A 15,006-nucleotide genomic window follows, 5' to 3' on the forward strand; every position below is an offset into this window, starting at 1 on the left:
CAAGGACACGAAACGGGGGAGAAAAAGTAGGGAAAGGAGTTGTGCAGATTCCAGGTCAGTAGAGGGGAGTGGGTTTCAGCCAATAGGTGATGTATTTAAACCAGTAAGTTCATTAATACTTTGCCTAATATTCATCTTTATTCTGTGTACAGTATCTGCTCCTGGATTCCTGGTATTTCCAGTAATTCTAGAGAAACCTTTATACTCCTGCTGAGTACCAGTTTTCTGTTGTGAATTTATCCTGTAGTCGGACTGATGCTTGTGCTTCAGATTATAGCTCAGCTATTTCCCTCTTCCTTTCACTCCCTGAACTCATTTCTTCATTCTACCACCTTCAATTCCCCACAAGGGGTGTAAATTGATATCAGGCGTCCGGAGGTAGTAGTAGTTGGTGCCACTCCTAACAACAAGCCAATTCCCTTTGCACACAGAGACACATTACCACCCCCCCCACCAACAACACCCCAACTTCAGCGGCACTCATAAACACAACCAAAATCCCAACCTCAGCAGCACAAGGAGAAACACTCACCCCATTTTAAGTAGCACCTAGAGACACACTCTTCCTCCTACCAGCACCCCACCTTCAGCAGCAGACTTTTCTAAAATATGGGATGAAATCAAGAGGAATTAAAAAAAGTCTTCTGATCGCTACAAGTTCTTAACAAACAAAAAGCACCAGGCAACTCCTAACATAAAAGCAGGAGACAGGGTCTGGCTATCCTCCAAGGGTTGTGGAAGCTAAGAGTAGCCATGCGACAATAGTAATGATCACATGACATTAGGCTGTTTTTCTATAGGATATAAACCTTTTTTCTTTTTTATTAGATCAACAATATCATATTCAGGCATTTGTTTACGGCTATATTGGTAGCAGAAATTGAGCAAATTATATAAATATACCATTCTTTTAGTAATTAACATTTATTAACTCCCTTGTCTACAAGTCAGATTAATATTCGATTAGAACTTTTCAGCTGTTCGTTGGCACCACATAACCCTATAAACTACTAATTGTAAAGTTGCGTTGCACAGATTATAACTGCTTTCATATAACAGTTGAAATGTTTTACTGGAAATAACAAATTGGGTGGTTTGTGTTCAAACGTGACAGCCGCCAGCATGACCTAATAGGTTGGCAGTTTAAATTTGAGGCAGCCAGGAAATACTAATATCTATGAGGCATCTTTATATTCTACGCTTCAAGCTCTCAAGTCTGTTAAGGAGTAGCAAGCCATGGGAAACACTTTAATGACGTTTTAAGGCCAAAACGGAAAATCTGCTAGCATTTAAGCCGGTTGGATCCCCAATGAGTTAATTATCTTTCAGAGATAGTATATAACTATCAGCAATCACAGAGCATATGTTATGCACTAGGAAATTGGGCCAACACCTCATTCAAATAGCTTTGACATCTGAAGCTGAAATTTACGAGATTAAGCCGAGAGTCTGCTGTCTGTAAGTCTGTGCAAATATGGGAAAGGTATTTATCTGCTCACCAGTTAAAACTCCAATAAATAAGGCCTGGGATTACTAGGTAAACAGTGCTGCTTATTCAACTCATTATTTAATACCTCAAAAACTATTACAAAGTAAGATGTTGGCTATATACAGTGCATTTAAACTAAGTCATTTATGTGGACAAAAAGGAATTGAATGATCTCTTAAGGCATACTGTAAAATTTGATACAAGACATTAAAAGTGTGCCTCAATGTTTTTTTTATTAGTATTACTGTTATCTTTGATCAAGCTTCCAAAACGCTTTTCACACATAAAAACAAAACTTCTTTATGAAACCGCCAATGTCTGAAACATGGGTCACAATATTTTCCACCTCAGCAGCTAAATGAGCATTACAACTTTAACACATACTTGCCTACTTTTGAAAACTAGTTTCAGGGAGATTATATTTGGTAATAGAATGCAGAACGCGGCACGCTGTTAAAGGGATGTGTCATGCTCTGCTCAAAGGGCGTGTCTAACTCCACCTGTGGGCATATCTATTGCCACTCAGGGTGTGTCCTGCACTGAACCAGGAGCCTCCCACAGGGTGCAGGAGGATAGACAAGTATGTCCCTTACCCACACAGTGTGTAGCATATACCCCCTCATACCCACACATTGCCCAGAAGATGCACAACCCCCATACCCATACAGTGCTTAGCAAACACTCCTATACCCATAATGTTCTGTATACACCCCCCCATACTTACACACTGCCCATACCCATACAGTAATCACCATGTACCCTCTCATACCAACACAGTGCCCAGCATACACCCCCTTCATACCCACACACTCACACAGTGCCCAGCATATACACCCCATACCAACACAGTGCCCAGTCTATACTCCCACATGTACCATACAGTGCCCAGCATACACACCCATACAGTGCCCAGCATGCACACCCCATACCCATACAGTGCACAGCATGCACACCTCATACCCACACTGACACAATGCCCATCATACTCCCCCCATGCCCATACAGTGATCAACATACACCCCCTATACCCACAAACTCACAGTGCCCAGCATACAGCTCCAATACCCATACAGTACCACCGTGCACCCCCACATACATAGTGCCAGACACACAACAGTACAGTAACACTTTACTATTCTATACCTGTAACACAGCCACACAGCATCTGTTATAGCCTTGTGTCGAGCAGCAGCAGAGAGTAGGGATAACTAGAGGAGAGGGTAAATACTATCCTCACTGCAGAAGGTTGGCGGCCATGTTCCCGAAGCTCTATAATTCCGGATACCTTTCTTTCATATGCTCTCTCCTTGGTGGTCGCCGGCAGCGACTGCAGCTAGAGAAGGTGCTCTACAGCAGGTTCTTCCCGACAGCAGAGGAATACACAGGTTTTAATTTAGTTTCCGGGGCATCGGGAGACTGTGCCTTCATCCGGGAGTCTCCCGCAGGAATCGGTAGGGTAGACAGGCATGTTTTAACACAATACGTAGCTAACAGTAACAGTAATGGTGGATTCGGTTTAGGGGGAGTCACGTTGAAATAGAGATGATTTACATTTTAATTATAGTTCTACAAAATGTTGCCTTGTTTCACTTTAGGCCCCAAAATTGTACACATTTCATTGTCAGTAGTGTTTTCTGAAATCACTATTTCCCATGCACAGTGCAGTGTGTAATAAAAAAAATATTAAAAACTAAATAATTAAAAAATGGGTAGCATGCTTCCTTGCCCAATTTTTCAACTGACGTTAAACAGCCTAGGTCGCCTCCACGAGTGTAAGGCTACCCTGTTCTCAACGCAGGCCTAGCTCGCCTAGAAGGAGGGCTACACAAAAGAGTGCAACCCCTTCCGAGAGGTTACCAGCAAGACACAGATGGAGACGGTTGAAGGGTTATTTAGGAAATGTTTAGTAAGATCATTAGTAAAAACAATGAAAAATACTGTTTTATAGAATAAGGATACTGACAATATACCTTCCTACCTATACCTTCTAAACCTGCCTATAACCTCTAAGATTTACGCTATTTGCGTATGCAGTCATACAGTAAAATAAAGACTTTAGACCTTGAACATGTTTCCAAAGCACAAAGTATTATTCAACCAGAGTACAGGTAATACACGCTGTGATCTAAGTACAATTTAGCGCAAAGAAATTATACAGACCCAAGATACAGTTATACCTACGCAAGCGCTCTGGGACCAGATTCCGGCATCAGCAAGAGACCTCCGTCAATCAGCAATCAGCAGAATAGACTAAAAACCCAGGGTCAGAGCACACATATTTATACCCCCCCAATAATAAGCTGGACAAAAGAGAGGTCTTGTTGCGATTCCATTGGCTCTCCTTCACGGTGCGTTCGTTACAAGGCACTTAACAGGTTGATTCAAATGGCCACAGTCCAGCCTCCAACAGCTAGTTGCCTTCGTTTTCCTGCCTCATGCAAATCTAGACTGTTGGTGTTACAAAGTACATTTTTGGTTCTTTATGTCTTTATGGTCCATAAGTTGCGAACGCATGTTCCGATCTTCACACCGATGATACCGGAAAGCTGTGGATAAAGTGCGGATCAGTATAATATCAAACACGGCTTACTTATCATGTATTAAACCTTAGATACCAACTAGTCTTTATTTCACAACATTTGTAATAAATAAATAAAACTTGGATCTTTTACTTTATAGCTATGGAACCTTTTGTGTAAGTGTGCATTATGTAAGAATTAGGGATATGAGAAAAGACGCTAGTTCGCTATGTGATTGCGCACGCATGCAGCTACTGAACAGTGTTTGCATGTAGGCTATTATGTATTCACCAATGTGCGACATTAACAGCGCAACTGTGTGTATTAATGTGCGTATGAGGTATGGTAAAATATGCGATAGCATGATGCTAATTGTAGCATCGCCATATGTACTTAAGTGTGAGTTTAGCTAAAATGGCGCTGGGCGGTCATTCGCAAAATGGCGTCTTGCAGATTCTTGTTTCTAAAATGGAGTCTATTTGCCATTCGCAAGATGGCATCACGCACGCTAATTTTTACGCTGATTCCGTCTCAGCCACTAATCCAGCTTCGACAAGAATAACAGCCTCAGGATTTGCAATTGCATGTACCCGCCCTGACTGCGGGAATGACATGGGCGTGTATGAGAAGCTCAGTGTGATTCTGAGTTGTGCGTACAGGGAGGGGAAGCCTGTTTCTGTCTCTTGCACATAACATGTGGACAATACTAATCAGTGGGTGGCACAGCTTTCCACTTGCAGACGCACAGACCATTGCATTAGCTGGACAGAATTCACAATAAAATAAGGTAGTATCTCGGGCTTCAATGACTGCCCATAACTACAGCCACTTTGCCTGCTATTGTTGTAAGATGACGTGTTCTCTTATATATAATATTTCTGTATATTTATTTTATTTATCATAGCACTTTAAACATGCGTGACAACGTTTTTCAGTTGTCTACTATGAGTTGGCCCAGCCTTCACATATACTTAGTGCTGGCCAATGTCAGCCATTTTGTTTTGACTTAATGTGTGTGTGTTGATGTCATAAACATTTAAAATAATTATTATGCTGCGTGTGAGAGTTGTAGTAGCAAAGTGTAGAAATCCAAGGCAGGTTAGGACCAAGCAAAGAGGTGCTTATAGGAAATTTATGAGAGAAATGTCTAATTTGGCAGGGCCATTAAATATAAAGTTATTGCACATTTTAAAAGAATGAAAGCTTTTTATGTATGTGCTTAATGTACTGCTGTGTGTTCTTTCCTTACTGACAGGATACTGGCAAATATATATGAAACAGTGAAAATTTCCAGTGCTCATGTATGATGCAGCAAGTGTGCCCTGGTGGAGCAGTAAGAGTATCACTCAGCTGCTCCGACAATATTTTCTTGGTAAATTATGATGATAACTGAGTTTCTATCGCTGCAATAAGCAGATAAGTGATAGGGGCCATAGATTTTGATGCCATATCACAGCTATCCCAAGCTTTCTTAGCTCCAATTATTTTTCTTGGAAATATGGAGATTAATTAGCAGATGGAAATAAAAACCTTTCAGTTCTTTTGAAATTCTTTGTAGAAAACCAGTCCCTGAGGCTGGTGGAAACAAAAGGCTCATAGATAAGGATTATAACAGAGAGAAAAGATTATATAGCTTCAAAGAGTTCTAGAGGTCTAAAACACAAACATGCTGTATGAAAAATATACCGCCTCTTCAGAGATAATTATAAATCTCTATATACTGTAACCACCCACCCAATCAGGCTGACCCACAGCAATTAGACAATGCCATACTTTAAAATCTGTTACCTTCTTCAGCTATCAACAGCCTAAATAGCATTCCTATATAAGAACATCTCCTGACAGTGATTAAACAACTTTGGATGTTGACAGCACCTCAGTTTGACGGTTTCATGTTTCTTTACTATAAGAAATTGCACAGGTGCTGAACCCAATGCTTCACAGTATGTTTAAATCATTGCTTAGGAGTAACCAGCTTGATTAGAGCCAACATAGTAGCTGTCCCTATACCTGACAGACCTGGGAAGCTATAGGCTAACGTCACTCTTGAATGTAGACCTGAAGCTCTAGGCTAAGATTCTAGCTATGAGACTGGGATCGGCCATGGCATCTTTAGTACACCCGGCCAAATCAGCTTCATCCCCATTAGACAACCTGATAACAATACTCAGAGGTTAATCAATCTCATACATATTGCTCAGACAAGAGGTTTGCCAACTCTGGTGGTGGCCCTCAACATTAAGACGGCTTTTGACTGCATGGCCAGGCCCTGTGGGACATGGTATTTGGGGAAGCTTAATAAATCCAACTGCCTCTGTTTTGGTGAATGGCATCTCAGCTAGTTAATTTAATATTAGGCAGTGCTACCCTCTCTCTCTCCCCTTCTCTTTGCTTCCTTAATGTAACCTTTGACTTTACAAATTCAACTCAAGCCGGATACCTCTCTGGTATCTCATTTGGGCCTTCAGACCACAAACTCATGCTTTATGCTGCTATTATTTTAACACAAGACACACAACTGTGGTACCACAATCTTTTTTGAAAAATACAGATCAATAGTTCCCTTTCTAATTATAAAACTGACACAGATAAATGGGAGATATTGGACTTAAATATACCCCCAGATGTTTTCTGAACTCTAAAAACAACCCCGTTGTTGCCGCCACTCTCTGTTACCTTCCACAAAATGGATTAAATTGCATATTTTAAGAAAAAGTTGTATGACACGTCTGGTCGCAAAGTCCTTGGCGCACCAAATGGGGCTATTTGGCGTGATTTGAGGATAGGTGTTTGTGGATGCATATGTATAGTGGAATTGCCTTATACTGTATATGCAACTTTACTGGAAAACATTCATGATCTCATTGGACTCAGATCCCTGACTCCCCTCTGTCTTCCTTGCTACCCCTGGCAAATGTCAAATCACCTTGCATTGGGAAGAGTCATCACCTCCCTCTGTCTCTGCTACTATTAACTCAGTCTGGTCAGTATAGCATATGGAATGCATTACTGCTTCCTTACATGTCACACCAGACCTGCATCACATCGTGACCTTCCAATTTCTATGATTCCAGCTATATTTATATAATTCACACTTTGTGCTTAGTCTACACCTTTAGTATTCTTTAGGGGGAATTCAATTCAGCGCGATGGTGAATAGCCGTGGGAGGGAGCTCCCGCAGCTATTCAATTCAATGCGCTGTGTGCCTTGTTGGGAAGCAGGTAAGTTAGAGAATGCCGGTTCTCGCAACTTGTGGTGTTAAGACGCGGTAACTGGCATTCTCCAAATAAAGTGCCGGGCGGGTGGCTGTTAGCGCTGCGCCAACCCGGCAAACAGCTGCACGCCCGGCACTTTGGTCGGATTTCTCCTTGCATCCCCAGGGGGGGTGAGAGAAGAAATCTTTTAGCCGCCCAAACAGCGCGGTGTATTAAATAGCTGCGGAAACTCCCTCCCGCGGCTATTCTCCATCGCACTGAATTGAATTCCCCACTTTGTATTCTTTCAATGTAGATTTGTTCCTATTAGCTTTACAAAATATTTATTTAAAAGATTCTCGCAAAAATACACAAATAAAACACATACGTATCTATCATATATATATATATATATATATATATATATATATATATATGTATCTAGTACAGTTTTTAATACATTATCCTCACATAAACCAGTTTAATATTTTGGCTAAAATATGTCTCAGGCCTTTCTGCATGCCCATGTGTCATCCCCACATGACTCCCTGACCTCCCCACATGCCATCAGACCTCCCAGCATGCTCCTTACAAGCCCAAAATACATCCCCACATGCCCCACACATTCACACATGCCATCAGACCTCATTTCATGCCTCTTATATGCCCATCCACCACCAGTGAAGGGGGCAGGAGTAGTTCCCATTGCTGAATTTTTTTAAAAAACTACGCTATCAGATACTGGTGAGAGGAGGGGGTGCTGGTGAGAATGAGGTGCTGGTGAGGGGAGGAGGGATTGTGTTGATAGGAAAAATGTGTGTGCTGGTGACAGGAGGGGGTTCTTGTGAGAAGAATGGTGCTCTGGTGGGAGGATGAGTGGACTGGTGAGAGGAGATACTGGCGAAAAAAGTGGGGTGCTGGAGAGAGGATTGGGGTTCTGGTGACAGGACAGGGGGTGCTGTTGACAATAGGAGATGCTGGTTTTTGTAGGTGGAGACGGGGATGCCTCCAATGGGCTTTGCAAACAGGCCTGCTAATTCCTCAAAACGCCCCAGGGCACCAGTCAGTGGAGGGCCATCTGAGGTGGCCTAGTATGTTTTTTGTGCTGGGTGCAGGTCTGAGAACGTGACACTGGGGGAAGGGAATAGGAGGGTTAATGTGTAGTAAGTATAAAGAATGGGTTTTAATATGAGGGTAAAGGGGTTAATGGGTTAAGTTTTTAATAGAATTAAAATGAAGGGTTTAATGCTTTTATTGGGGTTAATTAAGGTGAAGTTTTTGTTCTTATTAGACTGAGTGAGGTAATAAGGGAGTAATTAGTGATTAGCATGAGAGAGTTAATGATTTAAGGAGCTAATTATGTTGAATGGCTTGTTACAATGTTTCTGAATAAGTTAATGATTTTGAGGAGGGGTGAATTAGTGATGAGGGGAGGATTTGTGCTGCAGCCAATAAAATCCTCTCTGTTTTGTATGGCGGTCACAAATATGTTCTCCATACAGATGTGTTCTCATACACTGGTGCTGTAGCCCACAAATGCATCTCAGTCGCAATGCTGCTCTGATTAATTCAATATGCGACACTTGTATATCTGAATCTGTATACGAAGTGCTACTATGCAGCGGACGCTGCTTTTTTCTACACCAAGTTCCGTTGTGCTTCGTATACAGATTCAGTCGTACACAGACAAACTAGTGTTGCATATCAAATTAATCAGTGCAGTCTCGTGGTGCATCTTAGTTACATGATATTGCGACAAAAATACATTTTCTGGTGAAAAACAGCCAGCCAAGCAGGATCACTTCTTTAGGTGCACCTGGCAGGCACCTTGCAGTCTATACAGCTGATTAGAGGATCCTCAGGACACTTCAATCAGTGTTGCACTTACTGGTGCTGCTGCAACCACCTCCTCCCCCCACAGGCGTGACGTAATGAAGGGCCGGCACAGATCGCTATTTAACATGTTATTAATGGCAGTCTAAAAATGCTCTCTGTGTGGCGGTCACAAAAATTTGTTTTGTATTGTATACGATCACAAAAATTCTCTCTGCATTGTATGGCGACCACTGCAATGCTGTGTGTACTGTATGGCGATCACTGGAGACTCTGTACTAGATGACGGTCACTGTAATGCTGTGTGTACTGTATGATGATCACTGGATACTGTGTACTAGATGACGGTTACTGCAATGCTGTGTGTACTGTATGACGATCACTGGATACTTTGTACTAGATGACGGTCACTGCAATGCTGTGTGTACTGTATGACGATCACTGGATACTTTGTACTAGATGACGGTCACTGCAATACTGTGTGTACTGTATGACGATCACTGGATACTTTGTACTAGATGACGGTCACTGCAATACTGTGTGTACTGTATGACAATCACTGGATACTCTGTACTAGATGACGGTTACTGCAATGCTGTGTGTACTGTATGGCGATCACTGGAGACCCTATACTAGATGACGGTCACTGCAATGCTGTGTGTACTGTATGGCGACCACTGGAGACTCTGTACTGCATGATGGTCACTGCAATGCTGTGTGTACTGTATGTCGTCACTGGAGACTACTAGATGAAGGTCACTGCAATGCTGTGTGTACTGTATGTCGGTTACTGGAGACTCTACTAGATGACGGTCACTGCAATGCTGTATGTACTCTATGGCGATCACTGGAGACTCTGCACTGGATGACGGTCACTGCAATGCTGTGTGTACTGTATGGTGATCACTGGAGACTACTAGATGACGGTCACTGCAATGCTGTGTGTACTGTATGGCGATCACTGGAGACTCTGTACTGCATGACGGTCATTGCAATGCTGTGAGTACTGTATGGCGGTCGCTGGATAGTCTGTTTACTGTATGGCAATCGCTGAGTTCTGGCTGTGTTGCTTTATACTGTTTTTGTAGTTCATGTGTATGTGAGGGTATTAGTGTAATATTAGGGGTAATTATTGATGTAATATGGTTACAAATAATATACTTAGATTGTGGTATTTGAAGTTTTAAACACCAGGGTCTGTATTGCTCACACTGGGTCTGATTCAGAGTAGCATGCAAATTAGAAAATGGGCAGTTTGGTTTTGCTGTAAACCAACACACCCGAACTTTGGGGTTCCAAGTTGAACCGAGTCCTGGCTCAGGTCACTTTGGGCTTCTTAGTAGAACTGAGTCCTAAAAACAGCCGTCATCACTATCAACTTGGTGCAAAAGATCCGTCTGAAATCAACCAGATCCCCATGTATGCTTTCTGCTATATTGCCCACAATTCCATCTCCTGCCCATTGCACACTTTCTGTATCATACATGCAAGCACCCAGCTACACCCATTTAGTGGAAAGTGAAGAGGTGGCTCAGAAAAGCGTGAAGATACGCAGAGATGTGTGTTTGCCTCAGACACGTGCAGTGCGGAAAATTGTAGTTGTGGCTGCTTTTCCTTTTGTTCTTTGGGTGCATGTAATAAGACATAGCCCATATTCAATTAGAGGCGAAAAGTCAGATACATTTCGCCTATTGCACTTTCCGCTGCATTCGCCTGTTTGAGATGCGAATTCGAGGCATGTGCGTTCCCGCGATTTGCCCTATTCAATTACAGAACAGGTGAAAACGCAAATAGGCGAATGCATAACAGGCGGAAAGTACTGAATAGATTGGAGGATTCAGTCTGTACAAAATAAGACACACTGACACTGGAAATCATTACAGACGTGTACTATTAGCCCTAATAAAAGTCATTTGCGTCCTTAAGTTGTGTTAAAAGCTTTCTAGAAGCATATTTGTAAAAGTGGTGAAGAATTATAGAAAAAAGTATTTTTGAGGAAAATAAATAGTCCAGTCAAATTTGAGGTACTTGAAAATGGGTGCTAGCATATTTTTGTGTCTCTAAAGTACACTTTTAAAACTTTGAAAAATTCGCCTGCTGCATGCACCTGCAATCCTAAAAACACCTGCCCCATTCATACAGCCCCCCAAGAAACCTATTTCGCTACTTTTTATCCTTGTCCCCTCACTTTTTTATTTTTCGCCCCAAATATGACATGTCTTTTTTGGGGTGTTCTGAGGTAAATTTTTTTCTTTTTTTGCTGATTTGTCCTTTGGGGGGGAAGTCCAAAGGGTTCTGAATCAATTCCCCACATTTGCACACCGAAATGGAGATTTTGCACTTTTTTCCGCCTGCCATTTATTGGAGAAACTTTTCCGCCTGTACATATTCATAAGAGTACATGCATAAGAGTACAATACATATTCATAAGAGTACATGCATAAGAGTACACTGCATATTCATAAGAGTACATGCATAAGAGTACAATACAAGTGATGATAATTCAGGGAAAATGTATAAAGCAAATGAAAGGTTCATTTTTCTGTAGCCTTGATGGACGACAACGGGACTAAACTTGTAAAGCGGCTGTTTTTATCATAAGCGTTTATTTCATTATGGATTCAATTTAGAGCAAATAAGTGGAAAATACAGTGGCCGGAGAGTGTACTAAATGAGGCAAAACAGCAGATGAGCCCAACCCAAAGAAATTACATACTTAGTCTGGTTGTGCCATGGAAAGCTGCGTGATTTCTGACGTACAGTAGACATGAATATACAGCACAATTATATGCTTTGCCTTTTCACACATCATAAAGATAACCTGTAGGGAAGTCTGTGACTGGGTTGGGAAAAGAACAAAGCAAACTCCTATTTGCTTTTGAAGTTTTGTTGAAAATGCAACTGAAACATACAGTATGTACTGAGAGTGTGTTATATAACAATAATACAGTGCACTCTCATTGTATAAAACATAAGTTTATTTTATAGACAATTGGGAAGAAGAGATATACAGTTGGGCCTGATTCTGAGGTGCAAGCTATCGCCGCGGCTTCATCTTTTACCGGTGCCGCAGCAGCGATAATATGCAAATGATACTTTCGGCCCTCCCCTCGTGTACTAGCGTGCACCTGAATGTGCAAGCACTGAAACAACCACTTTTAAGCAATGCTGCACAGTGTAACACAGCCGGTGATTCAAGAGACTCGTCCATTGGCGCCCAGCTGTGTGCACCATCGACACTTGTACCTGCCTATGGGCTCTATTTACTACAATCCGCATATTGAATGCAGATTGTAGTGTGATATTACTGAGTGAATTCGCATTGCGAATTCATGCAATATCACAGGGATTTACTATAAATCCCTTGCAGGGACAGAGCTTGCGATAAAGCTCTGTCCCTGCGGATCCCATCCGCACTCTAGTCACGGTATTTTCGGAAAAAATACAGCGACTAAGAGCCCACGCATGCGCCGACCGACCACCGCTACTACCCCCCACCGACGCTAAACCCCGCCCCCCGGAGCTAAGCCCCGCCTCCCGCGATCGTGGACCCCCACGACCCCCCCTCCCTTCATTATACTTACCTGCATCCTCCTGGCCTCCGGTGATCTTCTCCGGGCTTCCCGATCAGGTGATCTCCCATACTACACTGGGACCCGATCACCTGATGACCGGGCCCCAGTGTACTATGGGAGACCAGCTGACCGGAGAGGAGCCATCACCGGAGGCCCGATCACCGGTCCCTGGATTCAGGTAAGTAAAAAAAAAATGTTTAATTTTTTTTTTCTTTTTTGTACAGCAATCAGCTTGCGATCTGCTTAGACCACATAGCTGATTACTGGTACCGGCTCCCGGCTCTGCTCTCCCCGTTAGAGCAGAGTGGGAGCCCGGTAACCGGGGGAGACCCTGGATAACGCCACCTCCAGGTTTGTAGAGGGTCTAAACATAGACTCATAAAAGGAGGGGAGGACACAGTTGGGTATCGCAGAGACTGGAGCGTTAGAAGGAGGGGTGGTAGGCTTATGTGAAGAGATGAGTTTTGATGGCATGGGGGGCTGGCAGAGTGTTTGGTAGAGTGATGAAGGGTATTCCAGAGGATTGTAGTAAAACAGAAGATGGGAAAAAACCTTGAGACAGGTTTTGGGAGGTGAGTGAGAGGAGTTTGAACTTGACTGGAACAGAGAGTCAGTGTAGTGAGCAACAAGCAAAAAATATGTACTGGGCAGCAGATTTAAGGTGAGTCTGAAGTGCAGCTACATGAGAGATAGGAAGGACAGTGAGGTGTAGATTACAGTAATCTAGGCAGGAGATGATAAGGGCATGGATGAGAGTTTTAGTGATCTGATCCTAAAAAAAAGGGCCTGATCCTGGAAATGACAGAATTGGAAAAGGGACTCAGTATGGAGAGAGAAAGAGGGCAGTTTCAAGGATGACAACTAGACATCGGAATTAGAGAACAGATGAAAGGCAAGTATTGCCAACGGACAGGGAGAGGGATCAAGAAGAGTGGTCCTTGGTCGGGAAAGATGATAATATAGTCTATTACCTTTAGAGATGCAGTAACTACATAAACAGATGTCTTCTATAAATTGAACATCAGATGTCTCTTGATTTGTATTCAAACGTAGATTTTACAATTGGCTTAGACACACTATAGCCTATATATTGCCAGAAAACTGTACTTGTAAGTACTTCCTTTTAAATTAATATTATGGTTAATTTCGATAGCTTAAAATTAGGGATGTGCAGGCTCGGTTCTACTCGGTTCCGTTCGGTTTTTTTTTTACCGAATCTTATTGGCTATCCAAAACTCGTGACAGCTGAAACCCAATAAGATTCGGTAAAAAAAACCGAACGGAACCGAGTAGAACCGAGCCTGCACATCCCTACTTAAAATGTAGTACTCCGTATCATATGTACTTCAGGTACAGTATGTGCATAGTAATATTCGGCTCTATATTAAGCTGTTGGCATGATTTGTTCATTGTGGGATGTTTCTCCAAGTTGTTTAATGAGCTTCCTTTTATGTCTCCACAGATACATTTGCAAGTAAAGTGGCAGCTATCCAAGATCAATATGCTGATGCCTCCATAGGTAATGTCACTGGTAGCAACGCTGTGAATGTTTTTCTGGGGATTGGCGTAGCTTGGTCCATTGCTGCAATTTACCATACAGCCCGTGGAGAGGTGTTTAGAGTTGAACCTGGCACACTGGCTTTTTCCGTCACTCTTTTCACCATATTTGCATTCATAAGCGTTGGTGTCCTTCTCTACAGACGGCGACCTGAGATCGGTGGTGAGCTGGGTGGCCCACGGACTGCCAAACTTCTTACAACAGCCCTCTTTACCCTCCTGTGGCTCTTGTACATTTTCTTCTCATCTCTGGAAGCCTACTGCCACATACCAGGCTTCTAAAGAAACACTCCAACATAGTAAATATATAAATATATATAAATATATGTAGAATGAACAGAGGAAAAAAAAGACATTGCCATTTCCACTTACCTGCTGATGGGATGCAACTGTAGAAGCATTCCTTTTAATGGGTAGGAACAAGAATTTAAGGTTTCTTACCCGGGGGGGGGGGGGGGGCATCATGTTGAACTAGGCATGGATGCAGGGACATCTTTGCAACTGTACCTAAACAGTGTACTATAAATGTTTGACTACTTTTATTTTTGAAATGACTAATCTGAATGCTACTTGGGCCTTTTTTTGTTAAAATGTAAAGATGCCGGAATTACTAGTAACTATTTTTTGTTGTTGTTGGGGAGTGAGAAGGGTGAGTGCCTGGAAAAGAAATGTAACCGAGTTTCAGACATTAGAAGTCCAAAAACGTATTGGCCCAAGTGGTGAATGGTGGAGTAGTTTGCCAGGAAGACACTCAAGGGTTCAAAATAGTATTCTTCATTGTAACTCCAGGATGGTTCACTTTGCCATGTTCTATTAAATTCATTGTGGATAAGAAACG

General features: G+C 42.4%; 1 protein-coding gene across 24 annotated transcripts in view; it reads left to right on the top strand.

Moving 5' to 3' along the window:
* LOC148518421 (sodium/calcium exchanger 1) overlaps positions 1-14,518 on the top strand; it is a 369,187-nt gene extending 354,669 nt beyond the window's left edge. For all 24 annotated transcript variants that reach the window (XM_088477623.1, XM_088477627.1, XM_088477628.1 and 21 more), the window contains one exon: positions 14,074-14,518. In XM_088477623.1, the coding sequence (XP_088333749.1) occupies positions 14,074-14,450 (377 nt within the window). In that variant the 3' untranslated portion in view covers positions 14,451-14,518. The remainder of the gene's footprint in view (positions 1-14,073) is intronic.
* The last annotated feature ends 488 nt before the right edge of the window (positions 14,519-15,006 follow it).

Source organism: Taudactylus pleione, unplaced genomic scaffold (assembly GCF_031769625.1).
Source record: "Taudactylus pleione unplaced genomic scaffold, aTauple2 ptg000201l, whole genome shotgun sequence".
Taxonomy (NCBI): domain Eukaryota; kingdom Metazoa; phylum Chordata; class Amphibia; order Anura; family Myobatrachidae; genus Taudactylus; species Taudactylus pleione.